Source organism: Talpa europaea (genome assembly GCF_964194135.1).
Source record: "Talpa europaea genome assembly, chromosome: 8".
Lineage (NCBI taxonomy): Eukaryota > Metazoa > Chordata > Mammalia > Eulipotyphla > Talpidae > Talpa > Talpa europaea.
The window spans coordinates 73,443,651-73,469,513 of NC_140075.1; the positions used below are offsets into that span (position 1 = coordinate 73,443,651).

At 34.2% G+C, this 25,863-nt stretch overlaps 1 protein-coding gene across 1 annotated transcript in view; it reads left to right on the forward strand.

Annotated features, from left to right (window-relative positions):
* The window catches only part of MIPOL1 (mirror-image polydactyly 1), a gene marked incomplete at both ends in the record, with an annotated part of 241,279 nt that extends 231,460 nt beyond the window's left edge, over positions 1-9,819 (forward strand). The window contains one exon of the mRNA XM_084240261.1: positions 9,753-9,819. Coding sequence (XP_084096387.1) covers positions 9,753-9,819 — 67 coding nt within the window. The remainder of the gene's footprint in view (positions 1-9,752) is intronic.
* Positions 9,820-25,863: the final 16,044 nt, after the last annotated feature.

Below are 25,863 nucleotides of genomic sequence, written 5' to 3' on the forward strand. Positions count from 1 at the left end.
GCAATCAATTGGTGAGCATAATTTTTCATGGTAACATTGATGATAACAAATGTTATTCTATATTTAAAATATATGTAGTATTTTCAGTACCTTATCTACAGAGAAAGATTTAAGTGTCAACTAAGGAATGTCCTATATCTATTCTAAGAATATATATGTACTTTTTTCTATGTTCTGTTTGATCTCAAGAATAAATCCAGGTTTGTTTGGGTTTTTTTTCAAAGATTTATTTATTTATTATACAAGCAGTGGGTACAGTCAGAAGTGCAGGAGGGTGAGAGAATTCACCAGAGCCAGAGCGGAGAACAGAACAGGCAGAGTGACAAAGTACACTGCTGAGGGGAGCAGCGGGCGGCAGGAGAGGTCTGTGCGCCATGTGGAACCCTCGCCTGGCAGTTGGGAATCGAACAGGCGCTGCCGAGGCTGCGGGCTGCTTCGCAACCCAGCGCTCAACCGCTGAGCCACCGGGGAGGCCCTAAATCCAGGTTTATTGCTTAATTTTTTAATGAATTATATAATTTTGCTAAGATGCTAAATTAATCTAGCCTTATTTTTTCTTTTATTCTGGCAAACCAAAATATCTTTTTAGACAGCAAAGTAGTTTTGGGAAAAGGATTTAATTATATTTGATTAACTTGAAAGTTATGGTAGAAATCAACAATCTAGTAAAATGGTTAGTAATGATGCATAAAAAATAACTTTTTATTTCTTCAATGACAACATTATTATAAAAAATACTTAAGGCAAGTTAGAGTTAACAGTAGGAAATTATAATGGGAAGTGAGAGAAGTGTTATGTAAATTTCTGCTCAACATTGGCTTTGATTTTTGTATTTATTGTTCCCCAAATTCCTTGATTACTATCTGGATTCAATATTAATAAATATCATTACCATTATCACTATTTTAAGCATAGGTCTTTGATCCACTTTCACACTTCTGCCCCATGGACAGACAGACCCAAATAACACAAATGTTATTGGGACCCATTTTATATGTGGTATAGGGAAGACGTAGCCCCAAATCATTTCAAGAATCATAATTTTGGGGCCTCCCCTGGTGGCACAGTGGTTGAGCTCTGGGCTGCGAAGCTGCCCGCAACCTCTGCAGCGCCGGTTCAATCCCCGCGAGGGTCCCACATGGTGCGCTGACCTCTCCTGCTGCGCCCGCTGCTCCCCTCATCAGTGTACTTCAGTCCTTCTGCCTGTTCTGCTCCCTGCTCTGGCTCTGGTGAATTCTCTCACCCTCCCACGCTTCTGACTGTGCCCAGCGCTTGTATAAATAAATAAATAAATACTTTTTTTAAAAATCATAATTTTGTAATCTTTATTTCCTGAATATCATCTTGTGTTTGGGATGGTGGAGGTTTAAAAACTGTGTGCACTTAATTTATAGTATTATTTGGAAATTACTATTTTTCGATCAAAAGCTAGAGCTGAGAACATAATATTTTTACAGAAAGTAAGGGGTTTTGGGCCCCCCTGGTGGCGCAAGGGGTTGAGCACCGCCCTATGAAACAATCCGCAGCCTCTGCAGCATGAGTTTCATCCCCAGCTGGCCAGGGAGTGACCCACATGGTGCAGCAGACCTCTCCTGACTTACCCGCTGCTCCCCTCAGCAGTGTACTTTGGTCAGTGTGGCTGTTCTACTCCCCACTCTGTCTCTGGTGAATCCCCCCCCCCCACATCTCTGACCTGTACCTCAGCTCTTGTATGCATAAATAAATAAATCTTAAAAAAAAAAGAAAGAAAGTAGGGTTTTTTTTTTACTATTTAAACAAAACCCAGGCATATACTGTGCTCCAACCTACATAGGCTGTATATTTACCAACATTTCAGTACTGAAGGATATTGTCAAATCTCATGACAGTCATAAAATAGAGTGGTGTTGATCTAGAGTCCCTATCTTCTACTAACAATAATATTTTTGTGATGTCCTCTTCAAAATATTTTATATGAGTCTGTATAGTACATAATTGTCCTCTATCCACTTTTTCCCTCAGAAATTGACCTTGGACAATTATTTTGACTTTATACATTCTTGCTGTACTAATTTTTCCACATTGAAATCTTAATTTAACTATTGTTAAATTAATATTATAAGACCTAATTCTAGATAAAGTATGCCTAAATCAACCACAGGCTATTAGCACTGAGCTTGCTGATGATAATACAAAAATATCTTAAGCTTCAAATTTTATGTAAACAAGGTATAAGTCCCTATCCATTTAATAGTGAAACTGTTCAATTTTAAAATGTTGATGTTTTTTTCAGTAAGGCAAAAATACATAATACCATCCTAGCATTCTGAAATTTATTATTTAATTTTGATAAATAATCATCGGTGGACTTTTCAATTTAATATTTCAGTGAGTACATGTTGAATATTAAAAAAGACTAACCATTAAAATTAAATTTAAAAATAAAAGATGCATACTATGAACCATACTAGGGATTATATCAACTTCAGGAGCAATGGTGTACAAACACCATATTTGCCAAGTATCATCACTGTCTAGAAAATTCTTTTTCCATGCCAAGGATATCAGATTAGATCTGTAAAAGTCCAAATTAAGCCCATTAGATACTCTAATTGAAATAGTTAAGAGTGCTTTTGGATGGCATCCCACAGCCAGTTCAGTTACCTTAGCTGCAACTTATCTAATCATTCCCTCTCTACCCACTCAGAACATGGTATGCTTTGGCAGCCAAGCTGATCCTAGTTACATATTAGGCCTTCTGGATCTAGCTGCATTTCAGGAAATAGCCTCTATAATTGGTAGGTAAGCAAGAAGAGCTCTAATATATCTTGATTTTAGCAGTCTTTTTTTTTTAAGATTTATTTATTTATTTATACAAGCACTGGGTACAGTCAGAAGCGTGGGAGGGTGAGAGAATTCACCAGAGCCAGAGCAGGGAGCAGAGCAGGCAGAAGGACCGAAGTACACTGCTGAGGGGAGCAGCGGGTGGCAGGAGAGGTCTGCGCGCCATGTGGGACCCTCCTCTGGTGGCCGGGGAACAGCTGGGGATCGAACCAGCGCTGCAGAGGCTGCGGGCAGCTTCGCAACCCAGCGCTCAACCGCTGCGCTACTGGGGAGGCCCCTTAGCAGTCATTTTTGACAAAGTATCTCAAAAGATCTTGTGGACAAGATTGAAAAATGTTTGCACAATTCAGAGAATTCACAACTAATTGAATAGGGATACATATTATGACCTATCTAGGAGTTTTTCTCAGTACTTTACCTTTGGTTCTTTTCTGCTCATCATTTTTTAATGCTTAAGTTAAAAACATGAAAGGTAAGCTTATAAGCATAAGAAGAAGTGATGTATAAACTCAGGATGCCAAAAGTTACTAATTGCTGGGAAGATGACCTAAATTTACCAAGACAAAATTTGTCATGGGTAGAGGTAATATTTCACATTTAAGATCAATACTGTGGAATAAAAAATGGCCACAGCTTTCTTGTTCCTGCTCCTGTCAAAAGGTGGAATCCATTTCTCTACACTTTCAATCTATGCTGACCTCTAAGTCCTTTGACCAATAAGTTAAGGGATATGATAGGCAACTTTTAAGGTCATGTTAATTCCTATATTGATAACCTGTGCTCACCCTGTTAAATAAGAATGGACCACGTACAGAATCCAAGTGGGAAATTAGCACCAACTGTCAGGCTTATGAATACCCAACCCCAACTAATGAGCTTTATGAGAGATTCCAGGCAATGCAAGCAGAACTGCCCAGCTGCACAAATTCTGGTTGGTATGATTAAATTAATTAACTGCAGTTAGTCACTAAGTTTTGGTTGGTTTATTATGCAGCTGATATAGACATAGTAATTTTGAATATGTTCAAATATAGATATTGATATAGACATGTCTATATCAATAACTGATATAGACATAGTAATTGTATATGCCCAACATAGGGGAGACTTAGCTTGTCTTATCTCTCCTATTAGTGGGTAGATCATTTGCCCCAAAGCTCAGGGTATTCAATAGTAAAACATGGCAGCATTAAAACAGAAGTCCAGATCAAAGGATTTATCAGTCCCACTTATTTTTATGATTGCAATGATCATATAATGATTATTATGTCAGACTCAACCTTTTTAAAAACTCTAGATATGATAGAGAACATACAAAAAAGAACAAGTAATGATGGGGGGCAGTCTATTAACTGCCCCAAAGCTGTTTGAAGACTGTTAGCCTAGAAAAAATAAAATAATAAAGATATGACCGCTCTCTTAACTTTTTGACCTAATATAGGAAAACAAGTAGATAATGATTTAAAAGGTAGGCCAAAGCAGATGAGTGGAAGATCCAGGGAGGCAGATTTCCTATTAAAATAAATGATTTTGACCATGTTATTATCAATTCTCCATTCTAGACACTCTACCAATTTCTGTGGCTCCTTTCTTCACCATGACTTTTCAACCCATTCTCTCTTCTGCTTCTACCATCATCTTTTCACTCACAAGCTTTCTTTATTCTGTTTCAAATGTAATCTTCTTTTTCCTTGTCAATTTTATTCTTTCCTCATATATTCTTTTATTTTTTACATGTGCTTTTGTGAGCATATGTGCATGTGTTCATATTTATATGGCTGTGTCTTTCTACTTTCATAAATATGTTTGACTATGTAGATTTTTTAGGATCTAAAAAGTATCTTAGTTTGTATCTTTCATTTACATAATTTTGCCTAAACTAAGCAAGAACTTTTTATTTTGTTAAGCATCCTATGCTTTCAGTAGAGAATTTTGTTTTCCGCTTCATAAAAAATTGAATCCAGCAGGCATGAGTTCTGTCAGTTTCTTTCCTATACACCTACAGAATTATCCAAAGCTGTATTCTTCCCACCTTTTTCTCTTTAGTCTCCAAGAAAAAAATTGCTCAGTCATATTTTCAATGATAATACTTTAGTTCATGCTTATGACTCCATCTGCTGAAACTCTACTTTAGAAAAGTATTCTCTTTCTCCTTAATGTTCTGTGGTTTTATTTTCCATAGTCTATAAACATATTCACACTGTCACCCATTTCTTTAAAACTTGCTCAGCCTTACATTTCCCCTATAACTCTAATCCTCTCTACTTTCTAATCGAGTTCTTATAAAATACCCTATACTTAGCCTTCACTTTTTCGCATTCCATTCAGGCTTCATCCCACTTCTATCATGCCATTGAAACTAAACTGAAAAAGGCTTTTATTTCCTTTTTTTCAATTGGATACTTTTCACTTTGATCTTATTTGAGTACTTAACTCTCTGGTCACTCTCTTCTTGAAATTCTTGCCTCTGGATTCTGTGACAGCACCTATTCTTAGTCCATCTTTAACTTCTCTATTTTCTCACATTCTTTGGCCAATTTCATTACCTGAATATTTGTTTTCACTTGGACGCTATCCCTTTCCCGCCTCTCTTCTTTTTCATGTCTCTCACTAAACATTTCTATTCCATCCCAGAGCCTCCCAGCCTCATTTCCTGCCATCTTCCACCTTGTACTTCATAATCCCGAGAAGTCATGCTACTGATAGGAGTTGACACACTTCTTGATTGTCCTGTCCCTGTGCCCTCACACATGTTATTTTCTCCATTTGGAAATAACATCTTCCACTCTGTGAATCCTGGCTCTTCTCCATCCCTATCCTTGTTGAAATGGTTGTTTCCTTTTTATCTTCATAATACTTTAGTCAGGCATCATGAGGAATCCTGTACAGACTGTTTCTCTCCTTTCCTATCCAAACTACATTCTGATTAACCTGCATTTATTCTTTTATCATAACATTTTACCAGTAATTTATTGGAGCTACCCATGTAAAGATTTGCTTTCTTACTTTACTTATGAGCAGGGATCATGTCCTATTCTTTGAATATCAATGTCTAGAATAATACCTGGTATATAGAATTACTGCACAAATGCTTACTGTCAGCTAAAATCAATATAATAAACCTAGTATTGTCTTTTTAACACAAATTCAATATAATAAATCTAGAATTGTCTTGTCAAAAAATAAAAATTCTTCTTGTCTCCTGTTGGTGGACTTAGCAAGAACAACATCTTTTATTTATACTCACAACAAAAGAGCATCTTTTTTGGTGGCTTTTTCTTTCTCCTACGATGGAAGAATGTGAAACATCTCTGCTGAATTCCCTTGGTTTTTCCCTTGAAAAAAATTTTAAAGCGAAGTATATTTGATGGGGCAACCTCACAGCCTGAATAGTAGGATGATGATTTTTCTGGAGAGAATTTGTTGAGCCGATGAGAATTATAGTCTCATGTCGACAAATATAAAAATTAATTCCAAAAATAAAATCTATAGTGATACTATTCAGTTGATGATGAGGAATTTGTTCTGTGTTCACTCCTTTCTATCACTTTGCAAAAAAAAAAAAAAATTATCTAGTCATTAGGCATAATTCAAACCCACAAAAAAAATTTTAAAAACCACCAAAATTAGCCTTAAAGTTGCAATACTTTTGGAATCAGTGTAAGACATTGGAAAGATCTGGGACATATGAATTAGACCTGGTGTTGCATCCTAGCCCTGAAAGTTATGAGCAGTATCAAATTGATCAAATTACCCCCTATATGCTTTGCTTTTGTCATCTGATGATAACACCTGCTTCATGGAGTTATAATGAAAATTAAATATATGCATAAATTACTTCTAAGTTCCTAGTGCACAGTTAGTGTTCATTAAGTATTACTTGCCTGTCAAAATACATCACAATATTCATTAAAAATGAAAAATGGAAATAAACCAATTGGGAAAATTTGTAAATAACTTACGGTTCATCCACTTGGTAGTAAACCATGTATTCCATTTTATTACATACATATTATATAGCTACATAGAAAATATAAAAATAATGTTAACTGGAAAAAAGAATTTCCATCTAAAATATAACAGTGTTTTTTCAAGTTTATGTAAACATAATATATAATAACTTGTAACTATCATTTCCTACGTTTGCGCAGTATCTTCAGTTTACTTTTTTAAATATGTTACTGAAATGGCAGATGAAACACACCAGAAATAGTTTCCCAGTTTAACTGGAGTAAAAACTTGAGAAAATTTAATGATCCAATTAAGACAAATAGTCCATTAATCTATCATTTGAAATATGTAACTCTCTAATAACACAAAGCCTAGTGGAGACTGAACTGAGAACAAAGAAACCAGGCCCAGATTTGTCATTCTTTTACCTCAAAACCTTACATAAGGGTTTATTTGTCCGCTTCAGTTTATTCATATTTAAAATGGAGAAATCCTAATCCAATCTCTAGCCCTTTCCTATTTCATGAAGCCCTTGGGAAGTTATTGTTGGGCAATATGTAAAGCAGTTGGAGCCTATTTTAGTGAGCTACATAATTTTTTAAAGGATATTGTTTATTTGGACAGTAAGGAATAGCCTCCAGGCAAATCCTGCAAGGTGCTTCAACAGACATACACAGCTACCTTCCTGTTGGCACAGTCTGGGTTTGGCAGGTGTATTCCATTCCTTACAGGAAGGAATAGGTGCTTCATTGTGTTTCAGAAGTCAGTAAGCTTTTACAAAACTAAGTAATTGACATTTTTCTCATTTCTGAGATCAAATTTTCATAAATCATTCAACTTGGATAAACTGAGAATGTGGTTGATCTAGTAATTGTTGAAATATAGAAGAGACATTGCAAAACATGATATTTAAGTATTTCCTCCTAACCTCTTACCTTAGCAAGATATGAGTGCTAAATAGAAGGCTGTCTTAATGTCTAGAATGGAAACAAAAGTACGATGAGGAGAAATCAAAAGAAAGTACAGCACAGATTCATCTCTCTAATTTCAGATTTCATTGATTCTGAACTTGCAGTGATAATTAATAAGTAGAGTAGAGCTTACTTTTATAAGATAGTTTTTTAATGATATGGTGTAGGAGGATGTATTTAACAAGCTTGCAGATAATATTTTCTGACTTTCACAATATGTACATTGAAATGTTATTGGTTTATTAATATTTCTTCTGGGAGCCATTTGTTAGCAGTTAACTTTCTTTCATATTTTAAAAATACATTTAAAATTTTGTACTGATCTTTGTCTTCCCCTTCTTCCAGTGTTCAAGTTGGTGAAACTTTGCCTTAAAATATTCCTGTATTCCTATGAATCATAAATTCAGAGTGAATAGAGAATGTTCGTTTTTTTTATTTTTTTATTTTTTACATCATTGTTCATCTTTAAACAATATTTGCTTCCCCTCACCCCCTCAGGTGTAGTCCCCATAGAGTTTCCTTCCCCAATGCACCAATGAACCATCACCTCAGTCCCCTGTTAGAGAGTGCTAGTTTTTAATCACTGGGAAAAGTCCAACTATGACAGATTAATCTATGAATATAGTGAATTTTCCTGTGACTCTTCCAGTTCAGGTATTTGTACAAGTGTAAAACTGTTTTGGTGGATGTACTACACTTAACCTATAATTTATGTTTGAGAAATTTGTAGGAGTAAACTGAAGCAAGATTTGCCTTTTTACTCACAGCTCGTTACTACAGTTCTCAAAGCAAAGATATCTGATGCACTGAGTTATTTTGTTTCATATCACTTTTTTAACAGAGCTCTTGATACATGCAGAATCTTGCTATAAACTTGAGCTGGTTTTTAGTTTGGTGTGCAATGAGTAAGTCCATCTAACCAGTGTATGGCACTCAGAATACCCTCATTCGTGTGGTGTCTACCTCTGAGCTGTGTTTATTTTCAAAGGCCCCTCATGCATGGATCCATATAAATGAGGCAAGCTACAGCAGATGAGGCTGTGTTGCTCACCAGTACTGAAGGAGGGAAGATTGTGTATATGAAAACTGCTGGGCATGATTTTCACTTTTAAGGAAGATTTCTGTAACATCAAGCAAGATTTTTGGTTGAGGTTTAATGGTTTTAGTAAAGAAAATAAAAAGAAAAACAATCAGTGGTCTGATTCTATCACATTTTGTTAAACAAATTTCTCACTGATCCATGTGAATATGTCTCCCTCCCAGAGAGGAGGCTAAGAACACTGCAGAATGGACTTCTGAACTTTTGACTCTGTTTTCAGTGTGCTTGGTGAGTTTTTAATCAACCAAAAGATCAGTTCTGTGACTAAAAGCATAGTCATTCCTAGCCTATTTGTACTACTCAGAAATAGAAACATCGTTTTTAATGTACAGAAAGTCTGTTGTTATTTGTACACATTTAAATTATTTTCGTGCCTCCGAAATATGAAGTTTTTCCTATCTCACCACTTATTTCCAGGCTTTATTCTCATGGTGTGACGATATTAAAAAAAAGAAAGAAATTTCATGACTAAGAGTTGTACAATATACCAATGTGTCACTTATTTAGCAAAGTAACAGGTGTAAGATTGCTCCTATTTCTGTATTGAAATATGTATTTCTTAGGTGAAAATCAGTTTGAAACCAGTCTAGATTTAATATGCCATCCTGACATTGCATAGTAACTGATTCATTGATAACCTTAATGCAAGTAGGTAAATGAGTATCTTATATTTTCATGCAGCACCTAATGCTGACATAATCTGAATATCTGGGATAAAGTTTGTGTTGTTGCTTTTTTTAACCTCAAATCCTTGGCACTCTGCACCCGTGCACTTGCTTACAGTAATGCTTTGTTTAACCTGACTACCAGGACTGTTTGGTCACAGGCAAATACTGTCCTTTTTCAGCCTAAACATTCTGACAGTAATTACACTTTTTATATTCTCTCCTTCCCTGCCCCCAACTCAGGCTGGAAAGGCTGGTGGACGTCCTGAGGAAGAAGGTTGGAACAGGGACCATGAGGACAGTGATCTGACTGAAAAACGACAGTCTGGGGAAGCGATCACATCTGGTGACCAGGCTGCTTCATTCAACACTGTGTAAACACTAAAGCCTTAACTTAGCAAACAGTTGTTAGAAGTGGGACACTCCAACCACATTCCAAGCTGAGATAAAATCAAATCACAAATGTTTAACCACTTTGCTGCTGACTTGAGTTACTTATCCACATGTATTAGCCATAGACTTTTTACCAGTTGGGTAGCTCTAAAGTTGTAACTAATTTGGTAACTATTTTATATCTCAATGTATGTAATATAAATCTTTTTACTAATAGACTGTTTTAGATATAGTAAAATTGATTAGGATCATGTCTTCACATATGGCCCTTTCTGAATAAAAATGCAGCAAAGTAAATATTGTCTAAGCCTTAATCCACTGTGTTAGGTCAAAATTTCAGATACATGCATTTTTCCATATAGAGTTTATTTCTTAACTGTGATGAGAGAGGCTCAGACTTAACAATATGTAGTTTTCCTTCAATGCATGTGTGTAACCTTTGTTATTATTAAAGTATATGAGGTGTCGATGCCAAGAATTAAATATAATTTGCTTTAATGAGAGTTTGGTACATTGTACTAATCATGACATGATTTTTGTTTCATTGCAAATAATACAGACTCTTCAATAAAAAGTAGATATTGTGTACTTATGTGTACTTATTATTTCATGTTGTCAGTATTTTTTTTATGTTGGATCTGAATAATTATCTAAACTTTAAGTTGTAGAAATTGCCAGTTAGCATGTGCCAGCATGTCTGAATCCTAAAAGAGAAGATTCGGTCATCAAACAAGCTAAGTATTCTTTTGTATTATCTTTATTTATATTGCCCTTTCAATTTTTGTCGTGGGGAATCTAATATATAATATAAAATAAAATGATAGTGTAAAGATATAAAGACTTAGAAAAAGTAAATGCAATGTATGCAATTTAACACACCAATTTATTTGGTGTTTCTTTTATGTAAGAGATAACTTAGAATAGTTACAGCATAGCAGTCACTAATATGAAATTATGAATAAAACTGACATTTATTAGCTATAGGAAAACATCTTTATTTTTTTAAATTGAATAGATGAGAGACCAGTAGAAAATGTTATTCTTGGAACAGGACAAATAGACATGGAGAGACTGAGTGAAAAGTTTGTAAGTGAGTGAAAATTTTTCAAAGTATCATTTTTCTAATTCACCTTTAAAACTAAGCTCCATTACCTGCCATTGCCTACCTTCAGGACAAGTATAGAATAATTGATCATGGTTTCTTTCCCTACACTACTAGAAATCATTCATTTGAAGTTTTTCATTCCACAAGAAAGTGTGAGGTGCTTCTCATAGGTGACAAAAATCATGTTAACAATGTCTATTTCTGCCTTATTACATCCAATAAATTAACTGGCAGTTGGAATGATCACATTGAGAACAAATTTATAATTTACTCATGTTGCCTGCTTTTAATGATTTTTTTTTTTGTAGAACAATGAACACTAAACAGAACAACAAGGGTTAAAAGTAAACTAAACTGGACGTTCTCCATAGCGCTGAAGAGAAGTAGAAACTTCATGTCGACTAGAAATTATATAAATACAGAAATCTGGAATAATTAATCAAGCAGTCTTCTCTGGGCTCTAATTGAAACTTCCTGTATGGAAGAACAGCACCTTTGAACCCATGCAGGTAAGTGCAGAGAAATAGTTCTTGTTACAATCTAGTCCATTCATGAATTCTCTTCAAAAAATCACAAGCAAACTCGAATTTCTAGTCTAGAAGAAAAGACAAGCTTTTCTTAGGTTCGTTTGGTTGGGTTTTTATGAAACACAGTGTGTAGCATAAATTTTGACATTTTTCAATTTCCAGACATCTCTTTCTATACCTAAATAGAGCAACCAAGTCCTGTAATCAATATGCAGAACATTTATAGAATTTGAGATTATAATAATAAATTTATAAAACAACTCTATCACTTACTATTGCTCCATATAGGTAATCTCCCCAAAATATCACATCCCCTTGAAATGAGTTGTCTACAAAATTACAAATGTTAATTATACAGTCAAATATGATCATTAATTGACTTTTGCATTTAAAAGGTATAACCTGGGCCTCCCCGGTAGCGCAGCGGTTGAGCGCTGGGTTGCGAAGCTGCCCCTGGCCTCTGTGGTGCTGGTTCGCTCCCCGGCTGCTCCCCGGCCACTGGGGGAGGGTCCCACATGGCGCGCAGACCTCTCCTGCCGCCCGCTGCTCCCCTCAGCAGTGTACTTCGGTCCTTCTGCCTGCTCTGCTTCCTGCTCTGGCTCTGGTGAATTCTCTCACCCTCCCGCGCTTCTGACTGTACCCAGTGCTTGTATAAAAAAAATTAAAAAAACGAACAAATAAATAATACATGCCTCTTTTAAAAAAATAAATAAATAACATAAAAGGTATAACCTTACTCACTGAAAATCAGTTCTACATATATATATATATATATTTTAATTTGACTTCTTTTTTTCTTTTTTTTAAAGATTTTATTTATTTATACAAGCACTGGGTACAGTCAGAAGTGCGGGAGGGTGAGAGAATTCACCAGAGTCAGAGCGGGGAGCAGCAGAGCAGGCAGAAGGACCGAAGTACACTGCTGAGGGGAGCAGTGGGCGGCAGGAGAGGTCTGCGCGCTATGTGGGACCCTCTTCTGGTGGCCGGGGAGCAGCCGGGGATCGAACCGGCACTGCAGAGGCTGCGGGCAGCTTCGCAACCCAGCGCTCAAATGCTGCGTCACCGGGGAGGCCCTACATATATTTAATAACAATACAACTTTGAAAGTATTCTGCACTGCCCAGAGACGTTGCTTTGAGTTTGTTTTAAACATCAAGTCGAATTCCTACAGTTACATGAGAATTCACTTCTCCTTATAAAAGTAAGTAGTTTAGAGGAAAGGCAGAAAATATAATACAATCATGTAGCACCTGATGATTTAGAAAGTCCTTTCACATCTGTGTTTTTTTTTTGATCCAATAAACAACCATATAATAATAATAGTAAATTATGTTAACCCAAATTTTTCACAAGACATTATTATGATGTTGATAACTATTATTTACTACTACGTCTCCATCTCATCATATCTGTATGCATGAAATATCTGTGTGTATAAGTATATGAACACAAATTTGTCTTTTTAAAAAATTGATTTACACATGAACTGTTAGGCTACCGTGATTTCAGCATTTTGTTCATGTTTTATTAGAAGTGCACGTGGTTTCTGAGGCTTTTAAACAAATACATGGAATGGTTGAAAGATTTATATTGCTCATGCTTAGCTCAATATGTCATCTCTAGAAAAGATGTGGTTTATTTTGGCACTGTTTTAAAAACTCAAATATTTTAAACATTTGTGAAGTTGGAGCTTGCACATTTGAACTAGTAGCATATGCTCCAGAATAGCATCTCAAGTTACCAAACTTTTTGTAATCCTTTTACTAGAATAATCTTTTTTAAAAAGTTTTTTTCTTTTCATTATGTACTTTAAGTTAAATTTATAAAGATTGAAGTTATTATTTGTTAATATAGGATATAGTAAATAGAATTGGACTATGATAAATGTATATTTTTCTGAGTTTTCTGAGAAGCATCAAAATATTACATATATTGATGCTATTTTGCAGAAATCTTTATATTCTTATTTATAATTTTATTGTTTTCTAAACATAATTTTGGAATACACTGGTACTTTGGAAGCCACCAGTTTCTCGACTTTTTGGTTGTTAACAAAGATACATTTTTATACACAAACTAAAATACCTAAAATACGCATTTACTTTTTAGTCACATAAAATCCCACACATTCCTACATTGCTACAAGTCCTACACATTCCAATGCAGTTCTTACATATTGATCTTAATCAAATGTTTAAGTGTACAATCCCAATGATAAAATATATTGCAGTAAGGAAACAGACTAAGTCATCCTCAAACTGTATCTGACTTCCTTAACAAGTATAATAAAGGTAAAAGTAAATATGGGCAGGTTTAAGTACTTTAGGACCCTTTCAAAGCTATCCAGATATAAAATAAATTGATAACATCAGAATATTAAAGAGAAACATTATTTTTGGTAAATAAGGTTAGAAAGAACATCAGATTCTCTTAATTAAAAATAATAAAAAACTGAGTCAACTCTACTACAAAGCACCTCTGCTAATTTTGGAGTGTGCTTATGGAATTTTGCTGGTAGCCAGTAGTTGAAATCTAAAAACACCCCATCTATTGTGTTGATTATTCAATCATGAAAAATATAAATAGACTCTGTAACACTCTAGTACATGTAGTGAACTTAGAATTTAAAGATTCCAATACTTGACTATAACCAGACCAGGGTGGGGTGGACAGTGGGAGTCTTAGGGCAAAGATCCTATAAACTGGTAATATCTAAACTGTGAAAACACTGTGTAAAGAAAAAAAAGTTTTCTATGCTTTGTCATACATTTTACTTCCATATATGTACTACATAATATCTATGCTTTGTCATACATTTTACTTCCATATATGTACTACATAATATTATTTTTTGCATTACACAGTTAAGTCATATTTTACTTCCATATATATATACATAAAACTATTATTTTTTTGCTTTACACAGTTAACTGTTTTTGAGAAAATTTCTAAAATAAGAACAATATTTTGTATTTGCCATTCCAGTGTAGATTTATTTACCGTTTTCTTTGTGTGGATGATCCATTTCCAACTCAACATTTTCTGTCTTCCTGAAGTGCTTATTTATAATAATGCAGGACTCTGAGTGATGAATTTTTTCAGCTTTTGTATGCCAAAAACTATCCAGGGGTGTGTGTGTGTGTGTGTGTGTGTGTGTGTGTAGTGTTTTGCTTTGTATAGAATTTTAAGTTAATTTTTTTGTTTGTTTGGGGTTTGGGTTTTTTTTTTAATATTTTCAGAGTGGTGTTCTGTTGTCTCTCTCTTTTCTCCAGTTGTCAGTCCCATTTTTGTTCTCTGTACATAATATGCTCTCTGGCTGCTATAAAGATATTCCCTTTGTCACTAGTTTTACCAATTTGATTGTGATATGGTATTTATTTTTACATGTTTTTGCACTTATATTAAGTTGATCTTCTTGGGTTGTGGGTTTATAGTCTTTAACAATCTTCTTAAAATTTCAGCCATTATTTTTATCAATATCTTTGTTCCACAATTCTTTTTCCTCTACCTCTAGAACTAGTACTTTACATATGTGTTAGGCCACTCAGAGTTATCTGACAACTCATTCATGCTTCATTCTTTTATTTTCCTACTTTCTTCCTTTCTCTGTGTTTCATTTTGGATAGTTTCTGTTGTTTTTGTCTTCAAGTTCATTAATCTTATCTTTCATAGTGTCTGCTTTTATTCCTATTGTTTCTTTTCACAGCCACATTTTTCATTTCTAAAATTTAAAAACTGAGGTTTTAATTTCTTTCATATCTTTTCACTTTTTCATGCTTTATATTTTCTGAAATATAAAAAACAGTAATAACTGTTTTAATGTCCTTGTCTGTTAATTCTATTACCTGTTCTTTCCAGGTCTGTTTCTATTGATTTTTTTTCTTTATAAAATGTATTTTCCTGCTTTACATGCCAGGTAACATTTTTTGGATGCCAGTCATTGTGAATTTTATCTTATTTTGTATTGGATGTTTTTATTTTTCATTAAATTTATTTTATCTTTGTTGAGGAATTCAGTTACATTTCTTGGTAACAGATGATCCTTATAAAGATATTTTAAGCTTCAGTAAATAGGACCAGAGTACCTCTAGTCCAAGAGTGATTTTTTCCCCCACAACTTAGGAAATTCTCTTCTGAATACACTAGCTGATGCCCTATGTAGAATGAGGATTCTCTTCTCAAACTGGTCTCAACCATGTGTGAGATTGAGTCATTGTCCTGCCTACTCCTTTCTGGTGGTTCCTACCCTTGTGTAGGTAGTGACTCACATGCAAATGTTGGTCCATAGTCAGAAGCAGTCTGGAGGAATGCTCCGCATCTCTCCAGAGCCTCACTCCCCATTCCACATAGTATCTCTCCTTTCCAGGACTCTGTCCTGCAAATTCTGATGACCTTGGCCTCCCCAAATGCTCAACTCTGTTCTCAACACAGGAAGTCTGTTTTGATTCCCCCTCCCTACACTCTATAAACTCTTCAGATGGTTAACTGGTAAGTCATAGGGCTCATTTCATCAGTTTCTCTTTTCTTCAAGGATCACTCTTCTGTGCTGCTTATTGTCCAAAGTCCAAAAAGTCTAGTCTGTGTATTTTCACTGATGTTTTATGTGTTTTTTTTTTTTGGGGGGGGGGGGAGTAAGATTTTGCTTTTGGTTTTGGATTGTTGTTGTTTGTGGTTTTTTTAGGTGGGAAAGAAAATGTTCTCACTCTTACTCCATCATAACCAGAAGTGTAAGTCCTCCTATAAATCTTTTAAAATGTCATTCTCTTGATGTCTAGCTCCCTTCTTCCCTGTTGAGAAACCAGCTATCAGCCCTAGTTTTTCTCCTGAAAGTAAAGTCTCCGTTTTTCTCTGTTTGCTTTTTCAGTTCTTTTTCATTTTTTTTTTTTGGCAGTTTTATTTTGTGCCTGAATATAGTATTCTTTGGATATTTCTTGCTTGAGCTCATAGAGTTTATCAAATTTCTAACTTGATACTTTTTCAATTTTAGGAAATCTGAGAAAATTATTTTAGGAAAAATATTTTTTCTGTCCTTCTGAGACTTCAAATATGGATCTGTGAACCTTTCATTGTGTTCCAACTGATCTCTTCCACCCTCTTCTGTATTTCCCATCTTTTTTTCCTCTATATGTATTAGTTTTAAATTTTCAAAATTACCTGTCTTTCATTTCGCTAATCTTGCCTTCTGCTGTTGAAGCAATGTATTCACTATTAAATATCAGATTCTGGATTTTTTCTATTCTGTAGTTTTCTCTTGATTTTTTTGTTTTGTTTTGATACATTTCAATTCTCTGGTGAAATGCTCATCTTTCTAATTATATTGTCTCTCATTTTGCCTATGTTTTCTTGGATAATACTAGTAATATTTACTTAAAATTTCATATGTACTAACTCCACTAAATAATCACCTGTGGATCTTTATTTTCTGTTTTGTTTCTTGGTTTCTAGATGCATAGTTGGTTCTGTCTCTAGGCGTTCCTGTAATTGTTAATTGAATAGAAGACAGCCTGAACTTCTAGGTGATTTTGTCTTTACAGAGGACCTGGTCTTCCTTTTTTGGGGAAGATTAAGCAGGAGCTAATTGCCTTAATCTAGCAGGTACCTTACTGAGTTAAATGTGGGTTGTGGTTTGAATAAAACTCTATTTTCCCTGTTTGCCTCTTTTCCTACAGCCTAGCTCACTAAGGCCTTCAAATGATATGAGAGCTATCTTTACTGGGACCCTTTGAAGTATTGTCATCTAAACTTTTAAATCTCCCACTTAGGACAACTCGGAATTTGCAAAGAATCTTGAAGGAGTATCTAGGTACTTGCTTCAGGCCCTTTGACCCTCCACGTCTGTCGCTCCAGCCCTACCAGATTGCCAAAAAGCTCTAGTGGTTTCTACAACCCTACAACCCTCTTCTGCTGGGAGAAAGCGCAGACTGTCATTCTCTCACCTTACCCAGGAGCAGCAAATACCTTCAGAGGAAGAGCAACTATAGATCATCTGTTTACCTCTCTGTTCTATCTTCTCTGGAGTCTTTGTCCCTCTGGGTATCTTTGTCTCAGCACAGTCTTAATACTTTTAAAAAATATATAGTTCTTTTTTTTATCCAGTTTTTCTAGATCTAGTTCCACAGAAATACTGGTCTGCCACATACTATTCTGTTTTGACAGGAAGTACAATTCCAGTGAGTTTTTAATTTCTATTATCATATATATTCACTTCAGGATGTTATATTCTGTTCATTCCCAAGTCCATTTGACCATTTATTTTAGTATTTTGTTACTTGTTTATATTATCAACCCCTTTATTTTCTAACGCATGCTTATTCTATAGCTTCTGATAATTTCAGTATCTCAAATATCCACTGATTCTATTTCATTGTCATTTCTGCTAGCTAAATTTATTTTATCTTATTGCTGTGGGTATTCACCTTCATGTATGCGAGTTTATATTTCCCAGAATTATTCTCTGTGTGACTTCTCAAGGCCTGGGTTAAAGGTCGACTCCTCCATACAAGCTTTGTATTTTCTTCTGCTTGGGGCATGTATGTATATGTGTAAGCCCAGGAGCACTTTAAATTCTTAATTTGAATATTATTGGGCTATTTATATAATGATATTTGGATTAGAAAGCCACACGGGGACTAGATTGTGGTTATAAAAATTCATAGGGGAATTTTTTTATTTTTAGATCCTCATTTATAGCCTGAATTCAAGATTTCTCTTCTTAAATGTGCCCTAGATTTTGTCCCCCATTAGAAGACCATGAAAACAAAACCTCAACTTCATGTCTATCATAAGGCAAATACTTTCATGATTAAAAACTGCCTTTTGTGCTTCATTTACTCATTGAGAGTTTCCAGTTTTATCTTGATTGTGACTTCTGGATACACTTTACCAACTCGCCAGCATATTTGTGCGTTGAGAAGATGTCTGTCATTTTCTATCCAGCACATTTAGTTACTTACTGCAGGAGGTTCTAGGTCCTTCATAGCAGGAAACAGTAGTCAGGGCTGAATATTACTGTATTTATACACACGCACACAGATAGAAATTGTATTGTTAATAAAATGTTCTGAATTTAGTATCACATGTATACATGATTTATATGAGCAAATAATAAATTTACCTTCCAAGATCCATAATTGCAGTTCTTTGTCTCCACCAGTAACTACAAGCAGTTTTTCATTAAAGAAAAGAAAATTATTGAATAATCCAAATTAGCCTGGGCAAGAAAACTAACAACTGCCTAAAATGAAATGTTTGAGTTATGAGCCATGTGCGACTTTGGTTTATCTGCAGCCAAAAGGTTCAGAAACCTCATTCAATTAACCATGTTGCTTGGGAGGGCCTGGTTGCCCTGAATCAAAACTGCCTGGTGATGAGTAAGAGGTATCCGTGACACACAAGTTCAGACCTTGCAACTCTGTTTTTGTTGTTTGAACTTTCTTCTCCATTGTAGCTAGGGATCCAGTGTGGAATTTAAACACTTGTGTGGTAACTCCATTCCTTCATCCATTGTGTTGTTAAGCTCTAGCTAACGAATTTTTAACACTGGCTCCATGTAACACAAGGCTTAGGAAACAGCAGCAGTCAACATCTCTGGCTTTATAATTAAAAGCATATGATTTATATGTCTTTAGGCAAGTAAAATGCTCTTGCCTGTCTAGTTAGTCCAACTGCTTTCTGCAAGTAGCCTCCATAACATGTATGAAAAATAAGGTAATAAGCCAAGGTGCACCTAAGAAAGCTTAAGTTAATAAATCACTTTCAAAGTCATACCTACTGTATAGCAGGAACTTTAAAACACATACTTGTTTTAAGACTCATGAACTTCTCCTGAAATAGAGGAACCAAAATTACATAATAATTTGAAAAAGTAAGAGCTGCCAAATACATCAGTCAAGTATACTTGTCTTATGTGGCTCTTTTTTTTTTTCCCACACCAACAGTTTTTGTTGCTTAGGGAGATCCTCCTGATAATGTCAGAAAGAATGTTTCTCAGACCTATATAGATTATGTACATAGTGACTTGCTAAGTATGAATGTTGGTTTTTAAATCTCTAAGCTTCATTTTGCTTCCTAACATACTGTTTTGAAACAAAAACCAGGTAACTAAAAAAGAGACAATTTCTTCTCCAACTCATAAACCATGAAAAGTTCTGACCATAGAAAAGTCGGAGAAAAGTCAAATATTAAGTATGATTTGACATAAACTGTCTAGTTGCTGTGAAGAATTAGTCTTTACTTGACTGCATATACTGAATACTAATGTACTATATCATAGTCTTATCACTTTTCAAAATTAGATTTGATTTGCTTTGTTGTATTTTCTTAAACTGTAGTCTTATAAAGAATAGTTATATACTTTTATCGAGGTGACGTAAAGAAATGTGAATATATAATCTATGAAATACAAATAAAGAAAAACTTGAAATGAGACGTTTCCATTCAATGAAAACCTCAGTCATATCAAAATAATAGCTTTATTTCTGCTTTTATAAGAGTTGCAACAATGTTTTCAAGAACTAATGCCATACTGTGGAAATATTACAGATAATACTAAGTTGCAGTATCAAACTGGATTTATTTCTAGAATCAAAAAATGAAATGAGTATGTATATACTTTTTTTTAGATTTTGGGAGTATTTTCTGGATCCACATTGGACTTTTTAAATCAGTTACCCAAATCATACATCAAAGTTCTGACACATTACTTTGTTTTCACATGGGTGGCAAGAAAATTAGTGAGTGACTTTCATTCAAACTAATACCTGAGACCATGCTCTAAGCATACTCTCCATTTAGTTTCTACCCTGTATTTTCATTAATTTATTTGCTATTTTTAATCCTCTACTCAGTCAAATCCATCTTCATGTGTTTTAATTCAATTTATCCTTCAAGAACACTTATATGTCACCCCCTACATGAAGCTTTCCCTAATTCCTCAACCCCGCCCCACCACCAAGTCTCAGTTAATCTCTTTTCTGTGTGCCTTATAGCTCTTTCTTCGTGTGTATTAGGGCAGTTATTTAGTTTCCTCTTGTTTCAGTGTTCCTATACTATTTCCCATTAGAATGCAGCTTCTGGAGGTCAGAGATTCAATCTTGTTCATATTTCTTTGCACAGGTAAATACTTGAATAGTCATTCTTGTTTAATGATGAAATCTAAGTTTTCAAGCTATATTTTTGTTTTATAAACATTTGTGTGACCTCTCTTTCTGAAAATAAATGACATTAAAAGATTAAATATCCTTTCCTAAAATAGTGGGTGAGACACTGTGTTTATCTGAAGACTTTAGCTTTTAACCATAATCAATGTAAAATGAAGGGGTTTTCTGTTGTTTGTTTGCTTAGATTTGGTTTTTCTAATTCACAGTTTCTTGTGTAGCAGTTAAATTTTGTCCCATACAGTCCAGAGTCTGATATTTCACTCTGTGATAAAGTGAAGGCATGATTTTGTTGTCTTGGAACAGCTTATGTAAAATTTTCAGACTATAAAATAGACCATTTAAATCTTTATTGAGCAACAATAATAATTACATTGCTTTCTAGAACCAACTATGTCAAAATTCAGACCCAGAAAGGGAGAAAACGAGCAATATACAAACTTCTATGTGTTTGGATGCCTGCTGGTTTTGCTGCAATCTTTAAATCATGGTTTCAAATTCAGTGATTCCTCATTCCCTAAAAGTAACTAAACTTTCCTGAATTCTGATTACTTGATATACTTTCTTGAGAATTTACTTTCTGGTTTTATGTTTCTCTTTCAATGCCATACTGTATTTTAAGATAATTAAGAATAAATATGATGAGTGAATATTACCCACCAAGCTATAACTTCAAAAATTAATACTAAGTTGGGCCTCCCTGGTGGTGCAGGCAGTTGACCGCAGCGCTGTGAAGCTGTCCGCACCCTCTGCAGTGCTGGTTCGATCCCGCATATGGCAAGCAGACCTCTTCTGTCTCGCCCTCTGTTCCCCTCAGCAATGTGTTTCAGTCAGTCTGCCTGTTCTGTTCCCCGCTCTGTCTTTGGTGAATCCTTTCACCCTCCTGCACATCTTGCCTGTACCCCAGTTCTTGTATAAATTAATTAAAAAAAAACCTTTAAAAAAATTAACACTAAGTTACTAATTTTAATCTCTGCTTCAGTTTCCACCCATTTCTATCATGTGACATGTTTAGTAAAGGTCCTAAATCATTAGCATGCATACCATTCTTCAATAAATAGGTCCATTATGTCAAAGGCTTTTTAAAATGTCCAGGCAGAGAATAGTCACTGCATTTTACTTATGTGATGATGAAGATAACACACTGAAAACCTAAAGAAGAATTTTTTTACATATATCTATCCTGACTGTATCTAATCAAATTATGTTTTTTTTAAGGTTAGTATGTCCTGAAATTCTTTTTATTATGTCCCTCACATATAAAGTTAACTACCTTAGTTATATTTGGTGTAAGAGTAATTCATTTCAGATACCATATTTGTGGGGTAAATGTCTAGGAAATATAACTTCATTATTCATCAAGGAACAGTAGACCAAAACTACCAACATCGTTAACCATGTTGAAAAATTGACATCATCTTAATGAATAGTTCTCAAATGTTGGCACAGGGCCAAAGTGAATCTTCTTTGTCTTAAAGTAACAAAAAGGTTAAGATATTACCTGTAGTAACAATTTTCAATAAGACAATTCACCAGACAAGACACAAAAATTTTTATAGCTTCTTAGCTTTTGTCATTATCTAAAGTGCTCTTAGCTAGTAATTTTTTACTTAAAATAATATCTTTAATTCTAGGCTGTCCTATGTCTTTGAAGCCAGCTAATTAAGACACACTGTCACCTTATAGAACTTCCACATTTGGGCAAAATGAGAGCAGAGAAACTGAATCATTAATTGTTACGCAGAAAGGCATTTTCATAGCTTTAAATACTAATGGATATATATTTTCTAAGTTCTTGCTTTCCTATGTGTTTCTGTTAAGAGCTGAAACTTGTGCCATCTTGGTTAATGTTTTGACAGATTTTATCATAAAACTTACTATTGTAAATTTGCCTTGAGCAAAATGTAACTTGATGTAAGCTTAGAAACAGTTTTTACTGTTGGTGATCAGAAAAAGAAATAAATCAGTTATGTGCTTTTGGTGATAGGAATATAGTTTAACTCTTTAAATGTTATACATTACTGAAAATGCAGGAGAAATTCACATTTTATATGTCCACATCCTATTGAGTGTCAGTAAAAGCATACATTAACATTTTTGTAACTCTCATAAGGGAGAACATATAAAAGGAAATAATTATATGGCGTATATATACACTCACTAAATTTTATAACCAAAATATTATGCCTAACTTTTTTTCATGAAAATGTCCTTTACTTTAGAGTAAGAATCAAAAATTAAACCTTCAACTTGTGATTGATTCAAAAACCATGGAGTATCACTTTGTTTCCAGATAATTTATCAGACAGCTCTATAATTAATCCCTATTTTATGGTGTCTGTCATCTATTATTTATAATTACTTAGAGTACTTTATTAAACATACTCCCAATCATTGCCATTCCTAACAGCCTAAGACCTAAACTTCTTTTCTCCCTGAGACATCTTCAGTGATGATGACCATTAATATTTACTCATACGTGCATTTGTACACAGGTTCAACTATAGCACATCGGTGAAAGATAAAAAAAAAAATTCATTACCCAGTTCTTTGCCCTAGAATAAATCAAATCAACAAATATTTATTGAATGTCTACAATGTGCAGATAGCTCTGGAGTGGTCCTCTTTTAAAAGCCATCCAACTTTTCACATTGACAAATCGAAGCATTATTATTTCAAGCATTGCAGAGGTTGTTTCCATGCCATTAAGGTGAGAGGGAATATGAGGACCTGCAATTCTGAGGGATAAAGAAAGACAGGAAGAGAAAACTCATAGAGTGAAATGTAGAAAGCGTGCTATCAAAATAGCACTGATAGATTATATTATATAAGTATGTGTATTATTTTATACATATGTGTGTAGTATGTATATGCACACACAGAAGGATGAGTGGAATTTGAGAAAATTCACCTTAGCTCTTTGCTAAGGTGAAATAAGAATGGGCTCTCCCATCAGAGTTCAGAGCTTTGCTTTAAAAATAGGCTCAGTAGTTTGGTTAGTGTTCAGTCCTATGGGAGCAATGCACCAAAATATGTCAAAGTATAACAGGAAGATCACCCAACAAGTTCTCAAACCACAAGTTCTCAAGCCTAGCTTACCTTAGAGTCAATTATGATATGATCTCATTAATCAATAGATTTATAATAGAAGTGACTTTCACATTTATACTGTAGAAAATTATTGCAGTACCTAAATAAGTTAATTTTATCATAACCAAGAGAAGTTACTTAAAAGCACATTTTAAAGATTAAAATTGTTATTGGAAACTAAAAACTTACCAATAAAAGATAAAACTTGCATATTTAATATCATATACTAAATAACATGGTAGTCTGCACATTTTGTTTTATTGATCTATAAAAGGTAAAATAATATACCATCTACATCAAAAAATTAAATGTTCTTCCTTAGAGAGGTATAAAAGGGAGGCTAGTGATAATTTCCTGATTATCAAATAGAATGAATCCTGGCCACTGTGTGGGAAAAAAATGTATGTATGTTGACCAATGAAGAGCTGACATTCTCACAGGGGAAGCCTGGTGTCAATTTCTAAATATTGGTTAAAAGAACTAAATTTTAAGTATCACTTTTTGCGTTCAAAAAATTAATGAAAATCAAAGCAAACTTGTTATATAACCTATTAAAGCAGCTCTTAGCTTCCCTAAATGCCCAAAATTAATTTCTCATTGCTTGTGTTGGGAAAAAGACTATTACAGTTCTATTATTAAAGGTGTATGCTTCTGTTCTGATATTTTATTATGATTATTTTGAAGCAAAGGTTTCTTCTCATATATGTCTGTTTAATTATTTGATAATTGGCCTCTTTGGTTGTAATTTATTTTCAAAGATACCCTAATTGTTCTATAGTCAATATTGTATTTCTCTTCGGGTGCAATCTTTCCATTTTTGATAAAACCACACTATTGACCTTCTCTTAAATACAGTAAGCTCTTTCAATATATGATTATGTTAGTTTGGTTTCTTTCATTTTCTTGATATATTGCAATTGAAGTCTTTGAATATATTCTAAATAAAATTTTCCTTGGATGATCCAGATCTAATGCTTATGAGGAAATGGTATCTTTAGAGTTAATTTCTAATTTTCACTTCATCTTTCCCCTCCTTGACCAGAATACATCACCAATTCTGAGACCCTCTCACCTAGGGCCTAGCCTGGATTCACCTGCCCCCTTGTGGTGTTCCCTTCTTCATAGTTAATTGATTTCTGAAATTTGGATTTGGTATCACACAGCCTAAAAAGAGAAACCTCATTACTCTTGCCTAACAGGCTAGGATCAGAATTTTTTTTTCTGTTAGTCTCTATCATAAAAAGATGGATGTTCTTTTGCCTTTTTTAAATTTAATTCAATGCTCAAGAAGGATTGGGCATGATCAGTTTGGAATAAATGGTGATATTTAATTTTGTCTAGAACCAGTTTTAGTGACTTACAGAAGGATAAACTATAGAGATGCTTCAAAAATACTTATAAAGCATCTTAAAATTAAGTTCCTTTTATGTCAGTATCTCCTTTTTTAGTGAGTGGAAGAGGAAGGAAGAATGGTATTCTATATTATTCAAAATTTAACTTGATTTCCTAAGCCTTGTTTTAGGAATTGATGAACATAAAAAATGAATCTTGTATGTAGTATAGTCAGATATGATTGACTCAAATATTGCTTTGTTTCCCTCTTTCAAAAGAAAATTCTCTCACATACCACAGGACTACTTTTTACATCTTCAGTTGAAGTCAGATTTGCACATGGAAAAGGGAAGTGTACGTTCAGTTAGTGAATCAGCTAGCCATAAATTCAGAGACTTTGGCAAGAATGAGTTATTAAGAAAAAGTCAATAGAGAATAATATGAAGACAAAGGGAAAAGGAAAGAAAATAAATATTTTCTTTAAATAAAACTTTACATAAATTATATTTGATGATGAGATAGATTACTAAATTATTGTTAACAAGACCCAGGTAAAAATTTTAAGATACCATTTTCTGTGTACAGTGAATATTTCTAGTAAAAAAAAGAATTGGGTCTTTCTATTCTGTGCCACATCACACCCCTATCCCCCACCAAATCCAGTTTTGATTGAGTAATAGTGATATTTTGTGGCAGTTTATACTTTAAATCACCTCATTTGAGATCTAGAAGAAACAATGTAAGTTTTAATA